The 9681-nt window shown below is 36.0% G+C and overlaps 1 protein-coding gene across 1 annotated transcript in view; it reads right to left on the minus strand.

Annotated features, from left to right (window-relative positions):
* Positions 1–9109, minus strand: part of LOC121407306 (C2 domain-containing protein 3-like) — a 47443-nt gene extending 38334 nt beyond the window's left edge. Inside the window, exons 1-5 of the mRNA XM_041598298.1 lie at positions 8976–9109; positions 2822–2996; positions 1751–1848; positions 824–932; positions 63–142 (exon numbers count right to left, since the gene is read on the minus strand). Of these exons, the coding sequence (XP_041454232.1) occupies positions 63–142; positions 824–932; positions 1751–1848; positions 2822–2996; positions 8976–9036 (523 nt within the window). The 5' untranslated portion in view covers positions 9037–9109. The remainder of the gene's footprint in view (positions 1–62; positions 143–823; positions 933–1750; positions 1849–2821; positions 2997–8975) is intronic.
* Positions 9110–9681: the final 572 nt, after the last annotated feature.

A 9681-nucleotide genomic window follows, 5' to 3' on the forward strand; every position in this document is an offset into this window, starting at 1 on the left:
GGGCTACTTTAGGTAATTTGACAAATATTATTATTAATGTTATTACTTCCAATGGTACTCACTTATAAGAGGTTCAAACATCATAGCAATCTGTACCTCTGCAATTTTCTGGGAATCTTTCACTGAAAATACTGGATATGTCCTAAAAGGTGAGGATAATTCATTTATATAGGTAATCAGGTGCTGACTTTCATACATGTTGTATTATTCACATTGTCGGTTACTACTTTGGTCTTGAAGTGTGTAGCAGGGTGTAAATGAGACAGTGGGTGATTTCAAGTTCAGTGTTGACCTTTTGGTGTTCAATTTTTACACGATTATAACACCAAACATAAAATGAAGATAGTCCCCAAAAGTCACTCACTAGTTGTTGAGATGTCAATAATGTGATCTGAATCAGTTTTAGAAACTCTAAGTTTTGGAGCTAGGGGAAGCAATCTAAAATTTCAACACCAACACCAAGGACAACATCGGACTTGAAATCACCCAATGAGATAGAAAGCGTCATAATTAAGAACAAACAGAAGCAGCATGATGCTTTATCCTTTAATAGAATCATTGTGAAAATATTATTTTTCATATCATGCTGTAAATCAATGTTAAAAAGTATTTGTCTTGTTTTGGCTTGTTTCTCCATTAAAAATTAGAGTAATCACAAAACTTCTCTATTCCTTGCTGCTAAAAAATGCTTACTACTGTAAATGGCTATTGCTGTAAAGAAAACAAACAATAATAATCACGATATTGCTGAAGATGTTGGAATATCTCTTACGCCAGAAAAGTGGCTACTAGTTCATGGCTTGGGATTGCTTTTGATACATACCCACTGATTGGTTTTTGTGGTGACATGACACTGATCTCATTGACCTGAGCTCTACCTGCAACAACCATAGAAGAACCTCGAAGGACATCTACACTCACACTACCCATATGTACATACACGTCAGTTAAGGATTACAAATATGGTGGTGTTTTAAGGCCACCGCGCATTATATGATCAGTCTGCAACCCAACTTTGGTGCTAATATTGAGACATGGAATATCTTACGATTGAATGTTATAATTTCGTACTTTGTACAAATACCTATATATCTGTGACTATGTTATCATCCTTTTTAGAATAAAAGTGAATTTAATATCTAGTCGTAATGACATCATAGCAATCATACTATTGGGTACAAATTTAATCCAATTTGGACTTTACTCAAAAATAAAGGCTTGCAATCATTCAAAACTGTTCAAGTATTCTTTCAGATAATGTGAATCTCAAATAAGAAGATACTACATGTAATAATTCTTATTTTCAGAAAATGAGTGAAATGCGAAAATCAAATCGTGAACCAGTCGTAAGGTGTGCAGTTGCCTTTACAAAGAATAAAATGTGACTGAAGTTGTAATGAAATTGTGAGTTGTGAGTGGTATGTAATGCATCACTGCATTGGTCATTGGTCAGACACAAGTTTTTTAACTTGCCCTGTTAATAACAAGTTTAATGTCCATGTTGGACCGGCTATGTTGGAAATTTCTGGAAAGTCATTGTCAGACTTGCATCAGTTCAAGCAGTGCACCTATTGTTCAAGGGGGAGGGGTAGTCTATTGTATCACACCCCCAACTTGAGTGTTGAATAGTGTAATGTCAAGTATCTACACACCCGTGAAATCATTCGCTACACATGTAAATACTGAAATACTGATAAAAGTTATTAGAATTTTGGTGAGATACTGAATATTTCTTAAATCTTAAGGATATCGCTGAGATAAGCTGTAAATTGCTTTGGTCCACATCTTATTGGAAATCGAGCAACAGTCTGACTCTCAGCTTTCCCTTGGTTCTTGCCATCTACAGGCCTGAAAAGATGAGATGCAGAAATAAATTAATAGTAATAAAATAAAAAGATCTTGATGGACTCCTGAAATAAAATGTTTACTTGAAAATTGTACATGAAAATGATATACCAAATAGATGTAAGCAATATTTTTTTAGAACTTGCATACCATGAGCCAGGGTTGGGCTAAATTGCCTTCTTTAATTACAATTACATAATTGAAGAAATGTTAAATTACAATTACGTTTCAATTAAATTACATTTTTCAACTAGAATGACCAATTACTTTTGTCAATAACAACTTCAATTGCTACCAAAAAAAGTAAAAAAAAAATGAAACCAAGTTTGATTTTGTACATAGTACCACCTATTTCAACATAATTTTAAGTTACAAGGAAACTGACAAGATGAAGATTTAATAAAGAACACTTATTCTGCCTGTTACTCTCTTTGATGCTGAAGCAGCTGACATGAAGAAGGTCATGCAATCAAATCATAACTTAAATTCATTGTTAAGTAATTGAATTTAATAAAAAGTAACTGACAGTAATTGAAATCAATTACATTTTTCCAATTACAATTACTTTTCCTTTCAAAACTTAAATTACAATTACTAAAAAAAGTGTAACTACGTCACTGTTAATTTATTTTGTAATTGAGCAAATATATATGATCGACGCGCACAGGCCTCAGTTCCTCCAAAAAATGAAGAAAAAAAATGGTGGCAGCTAAATAACACTAAAAGTAGTTTGTAAATACTTATTGGAAACTGGGCCAAAAGGTAAATTCAATAGTGCCCAGTGATACAAGAAAAAAAAAAAACGTAAAAAGTCCTAATAGAATTAGTCAAGAAATTCAGTTACCACATATTTTTTTATCCTCATTTGTTGAAATTTCCCTAATTAGGAAAAGTTGGATTGTGGCATACAATATGTATATCATTATTTATGCATATGATCCTATGATCCGTTAAAGATGTAAATAAGCAAGCATACCTGAAAATTGTTCCACTGGATGTTTCTCCCCACCATCTCAACCTGACATGGGTAGATTCAGGAAGCTTGGGCGTGGTCCATGTTACCTTGGTGATGGCTACCCTAAGAAAACATCGGAGTGGACCTTCCACTGCAGGAGGGAGACTGGTTGAGGATTTCACATCTTCCTTAGGACCTACAAAAAAATGTCAATATTAAACAAAAAAACTTTTAATGACCACCTTCCTTGCATTCCTACATGTAGAATATCATGAGCTAAAAATCTAACAGTGCATCGACCTCACAGGTTGATGAACTGGTATATCAAAGGAACACTGATGGAAATTCCGAAAGAGGGGTGGTGCCTAAACCTATATCTGAATGCACAGATGCTTTTGAGAACACAGCAGAGTCAAGGCAGTTTTATGTACGATGTAGCAGTGTACTAAATGTACTGTATGTTTCCGTTGATATACTGTAAATGGTAACACAAACATGACTGGCTGGCGTGTTCATACTCTCAGCTGTGTTACATGACAGTGAGCGATAAAAGAAGAACCTGATCCTGAATGTTTGTCAGAAAAATTAAGTATTTCCCTGCATATATTTCAGAAAGGTGGTAAGCTGATTATTTTCACTATTCTTTTCTCTTTATGATTGCGACCTCTTTTGCCCATCAAACGGAGGAATTATGGAGTAATCAAGGAGGGTGCGGTAGCGCACAGTTAAGCAGTGCAGTAAAGCGTTGGTTGAACCTCCACCATTACAAGCCCAATGGCAGACATCCGTCTGTGCAGGTGGAGGACTTAAACAATGCAATGTCTATTAGCCACGGCCCCTCCCCCACTCACACAATTAAAATAATATTCCAACATACTGACAGATCAACTTTTAATTTCGTACGAATTTTCTTCTTCATTACCGTAGGTGATCTGTCAACAGATCCGCCATCAATTAATTCCAGATGTCACTAGTCTCCCAAAATAGGCCCAGTTATGTATAGATTCAAAATATAATAACAAAATTGTAATTTTGAGGTTTTGAGAGGTACTGGTACTTCAAATGAAAAATATTTTGCAAAATATTTCTAAAAACGTGGGCGGTGCCACAAGTGGGGTTTGGGACATGGTGTGGATAATGGACAATTTTTTCAATAAGTAAAAGGCACCACATGTGTGTCTATCTCAAAGAATACTTCATGAATGAGTTGTTTACAGAGACGTAAATTGGACCCAAGACTGTAGGCTGATTTAGTCATATGCAGGGGTGTTGCACTTGGAGGGATGCATTATACAAGCATTGATTTTGGAAAGACTTTTCATTGGAACAATTAAGTGAAAGTTTTAATCTCATTTCATACTAGCATGATTAGTTTCTTTTGAATTAGATATCAAAGAGAAGGGGGAATAAGGCTTACTCTCATACATGTATGAGGAAGAGACAATACTCTACCTGGATCTTTGTTCAATAATAGAAAACCCTATTTGGGAAATCTTCAAAGTAGGCCAACTATTGGCTTAGAAGACATGATTCGCAATGAACAATCAAATGATTCGATTGTTTTTTTCAGGAAATCGAATGGTAAAATTGACATTCGTCCCAGGCCTGTTGTTAATGTTATGAAACCTGATACATTTACACTGACTTGCGCAATTGATTGATGTCGGCACTTGCCAGGTGAATGAACTTTCCTAGATTTCTTGTGTGGATAAATCTTTGAAAACTGAGACGGTCCCTGTACGTAATCTGGGACGATCCCAATTTGCTGACCAGCATCTCGCTTAGACCAAACTTCGGTCTCTGTTATGTTGGTTGTTCCACTGAACTACATTGGCTCCACCTACCAAATACAGAGACCGAAGTTCCAGCGCGATCTGTACAGGGGACTCAATGGCCATTTCAGGCCCAAACGGAATAATAATCCCTGTATTTTGGCTCAATAATTCCTTTTCAATATTTTTATGAAATAAAGACAAAAATCGATGTGCCCCGTAGGGGGATTTTGCTTTATTAACCCCCTAATGGTGGCTGCACAATAGGGAGCTGTCTGCGTATGAGAAATTAAAAAAATAAAAAAAGTTTAAAAACTCCTCGAAACAGATGGCTGCCAGCTGTCTACGCCTCGCTCTACTGTCTAACGTTAGCCATAAAATTTGCTACAAATTTGTCAGCATGATAATATTGTCAATATTATGCTAACACTACAGATTTAGTGGCCTTATCGTGAAATAAGTCACCTCTCTTCTCGTGCGTGTCAGTGAGTATGCACTCGTTCGTTGACGTTGACCGTTGTTTATATTCAATGCAGACTTGCACTTGCAGGTTGCAGTTGAAAATGAAGTCAGTCACCAGCGGTGCTGACGAACACTCCTAGTACCAATGAGGTCCAAACATTACATGTATGGACCTCATAGGCGACATCAGTGCTAAAATTGGGTTAGAGATTTATGTGGATCTAAATTTATTGTAATTTCAACAAAAGTACTAGCTAAATTTGAGGCTTTTGTTGAAATTTTGCTTTAATGATACATTTATGCTTCAATAAGTAAAAAAAATTGAAAGAAATGAAGGGGAACTTACATTTTGACGACTTTTTCCTGATTTTCTTGGCAGTTGTCCTTCACTTCTGACTCTCGATCGGACCTGATATGCAGATCACGTATACACGTTCTCGTCAGGTGATCGGTCGGTTATTCTTTTCGCCAGATGTTGATAATTATATATTTCATAACGCAGCGTTCATCGCAAATTTAGCTGAAAGAGATTGAAGTTGAACAGCGCAAGCTTTAATTTATTCAGAAATAACGTTTGATTGCACAAGTTTCGCCTCGGACATTTAGGATCATTTGGTCCCATATTGGCGTAACTACGGAGGGGGGGGGGGTGTCCCTACCACCGTCCACACCGGGCGTCCACAAGCCAGCAATTATCTTTTTTCTCTCTTTTTTTAACCAAAATGCTTCCCCCCAGAAAAAAAGAACCAGGGTTAAAGAGAAAGACAATTATGATAGAGGAACACAAAATACTTTATTTTTTCAGCTTTTAATGCATCGACTTATAATCAAATATTAAATGGAGCTTAGAACATTTTTTTAAAAAGTCAATTAATAAAAATATTCCGCTCTTCGGGATTTGAGCTTTCATGAAATATTAATCTTTTTCATGATTACCGAAAATACCTCAAATGTCCAAAAAAAATTATCGGTGTATTAGCTGATACCTTGCGCCCGCCTTAATTATTTTAATGTTGAGATACTTTGCTTTAATTTAATGAATTCCTAAAAGCATTAATTCTCAGATCATTTGTCGCAATCGAATGATTCGATTGGTAAGCTGGTTGTATAATTATTATGATTCATGAATTGTTTAAAATGTGTCTCTCTATCAGTTTTGAATATTTAAAAAAATGTCAGCTCGTGCTTTTTGCTCGCAATATTTTGATTAGTAAGAAATTCTTGTGTATGCGAGTTTGATACATAAATAACTAGAGAGAGAGGGGGGGGGGGGTGTCCCTCAGCTACTTGTCCTTGCTTATTCCATATTTTTTTATTATGCTCGTGTTGTGAGTATTTCAAAGTCTTTTCTTTTTCTCACCCTTTTTATTGTCTCGGAGCTTCCCTCTATTTCTTTGCTACGATGTATAGCCCATCTTACTTGTTTCATTTTTTTATGTTCTCATTTCAATGAAAACATTATTAAACTGACGTAGAAGACTTTATTACGAAATTTTGACATTGTTTTGTTTCATTTGTTTGGCTTTCTTTTTTTCTTCTCCTCATCTTCTTTTTCTTCTTACTTTTTCCCTTTCCTTATTTTCTCTTCAGTATTTCATTCAGGTATCCGCCAATTTATACAACACCAAGCATATAGAGGCGGATAATCAGTGAGGGAGCATGACGGTGTGCCGCTCTAAAAAAAAGGAGGAATATTGGAAGAAAAAAAAAGAAGGGATGGGGAAAAAATAAAGAAAAAAAAAAGATGATGATGGCAATGACGATGATGAAAATTATCTTGGTGATGATGATGGTTGTGGTGATGATGATGGTGATGCTAATGATAGTGGTGATGATGATGATGACGAGATGTAATTTTGTTATGTTGTCTTTGAAAAAATTAAGTAGTGCAAAGTTGAATTCATTTAAAGTTTATTATGAAAATAGCAGAAAAAAAATTGGTATGCGTTCGAGGAAAATCCATCCCCCACCAATCTTTTTCAAAGGTAAGATTTTTTTTTTGCCCGGGGGGGGACATTTCCATTCAGGAGTGGATACCATGCGCGACCATGGGGTCTCAAAAAGCACCCTAAACACGTAATTTCCATATTCTGAAAATGCACCCCTTAACAAGTATTGGCGTGTGAAACCCTACCCTTAACAAGTATTGGAAACAAAACGATACTCTTGGCAAATATTCCCTGAAATGAACCCCTAAACAAGTACAGGAATGTTTTATTGTTACGGGTCCTTCGATCGGTCGTCGGCTTTACCTTATTTGGTTTAGTACGACCCCACCTTCTACACCTCGCGCAAATCGGACTCTAAACACGAAGTGTTGGAGCAAAAAGGACATCCTTTATAAAACATTTTGATTTTGTTTTATCATCCCCGCAAATTAGACCCTAAACACGACGGTTTTCCTAGCGAATTAATAGATACCCTTTTTTCGTTATTTTTGTGTTTTTGACACCCTTATCACGTTACGTAGGTAACGTGCCCTATCCTTTTTACGTTTTTTTTTTGGTCGCGCATGGTATCCACTCGTCAATGTAAGTGCCCCCCCCCCCGGGTTTTTTTGTGACGGCGTAGGCCTTTGCAAGCAGCTATTATTATGGTAAAAAAGTAAATGAAATGTCAAGAAATACATGATAATGATTTTTATGGTACATTTTAGTAGGCCTATATCAATTCATACTTGTTATCAAAAAGAAAAAAGTGGGTCGTTACGGACCATTAAAAATGGGAAATTTGGGCATTTTATATTTAGGATAGAGCAACTGCTCGTTATAGACGTCACAATAAATCAAGCATTCTAAATTCTATCAACTCCATTTTTTGTCAAATAACACCTTCATCGATATTTTGAAATGATTTTTCTCATATTTTCATCATCTTTTTATCAGGGTGAAATTCCCCTTTAATTTACAAAACAGATTCGCAAACAATATCAAGAGTAGTGGGAGGCAAGGGTGGAAATCTAAGGTAGGGGACCAGGGGCTGGAAAACAGGCAAAAAAAAACAAAAACAAACTAAAAAAAAAAAACAAAAAGGAAGGTTTATCACCCCCAAAAGAAGGTCGTCTCGTCCAAAATACATGTTTTACTTCGATTTAAATGATGTAGGCCTATTTCTTTCCATCATATAGTAGGGGGACATTTGATAATGTGCCCCTACTATTTTGGGTTAGGGGGAAGTGTCCCCCTGGGATTTGCGCCCATGTGGGTGGGGGGTGCTGCACCTCCTTTCGGAATCATTATGGAACAGTGTGAATAGTCGCTGTGATTTCGATCTCATACCTATAAAAAAATAGAACAAAAGAACGCCTTGACCACAGGCCAAAATGCCTAACAATTTTTCCGCGGCATTAACAACTCTCGTAAGGGGCGCTCCATTTATAAATAGAGTTGCATGTGTAGCTGTCTATGGCAACAGAATCCATCGCAGAATTGAAGCCAGAAGCGTGGGAATTTGGCAGAAAATTCAAGAAAAGAACCGGTGAGTACCGATTTAAGAGTAATTATATATTTATTAACATTTATTGAATCATACGAATAAAGATTTTTTACGGAAAGAAAGCTTAGTTCTAAGCTAGAGCTGCCCAAATGCGCGTGAGTGGAGTCTCAGTTTCTTAACACGGGTAAGTATTGCGGTGTCGCCTAGAGTGCTGACGAATGAAACTGAAGAACTGGTGACTTAAACCAGGATAATGCCGATTTAGTCATGGACTTCACCACATATTAAAGTTTAAAAATCTGTCCATTCAATAACTGGTCATTTCAAAACAAAAATCAAAATGCATAATTTGGATTCCCCATCATTCTACCGGTACACAACGCAAAATTAATGGGATGGGACTGAGTATAGTATAGAATCTTTGTTGCTTTCCTATTCACTTTATGGGATCAAGGAAGTGAGATTATTGGGACTTTGAAAGATAACATAAAATAAATTGTCATTACCTCTCTTTTTAGATCTCTTTGCCGACCTTGCAACTTTTCCTTTCTTTTTCGTACTTGGCATTGCGCATTATTTTGTATTTTTAACAGTTGCTGACAAGTGCGAGACCAAACAATCGATGGAAAACAAAATTTAAGCTCCGCGCGAATATTGTTGGCGCCCTCTTGAGTTTCAGACCAAGGAGGCGCGTGGAGAAGAAGGGTGCAGGCTGGGTTTATTTTACAGACTTTTTACCCAAATATTTGAAGATTTTTCATGCATATTTTTTGTCATTGGAATCTATTTCCTTCAACATATCATACAGATTGTAAAGAGGGTAATGATGGTATTAAAAATCATGTAAAATAAAATATGCACGCCTACCAAAAAAAAATCCCATTATTGTGGTAATCAGGGATGCTTATTTTTCACAAAACAGTGATATGCACATTTCAGTGTTTGAATCATACAATATTTACTTTCTTACACATTTCACAATAAGGACCAACTTGGCTGAACCATATAGTATTAAAGAATGTTAATTCAAACGTTCAGGGAAGAAATAATCGTTATTTTACTACAATGAAGAAAAAACTAGGTTAGAGGTTATTTCATGTTTCCTATAATAAAATACAAAGAAATAGTGAGTGGATGACGTCATTTGTCTCTTCATTTGCATACCAACAGAAATTTAGAAATTAAGCAAAACTTTAAAATGTCACAACTTTT

This window comes from Lytechinus variegatus, chromosome 1, assembly GCF_018143015.1.
Source record: "Lytechinus variegatus isolate NC3 chromosome 1, Lvar_3.0, whole genome shotgun sequence".
Lineage (NCBI taxonomy): Eukaryota > Metazoa > Echinodermata > Echinoidea > Temnopleuroida > Toxopneustidae > Lytechinus > Lytechinus variegatus.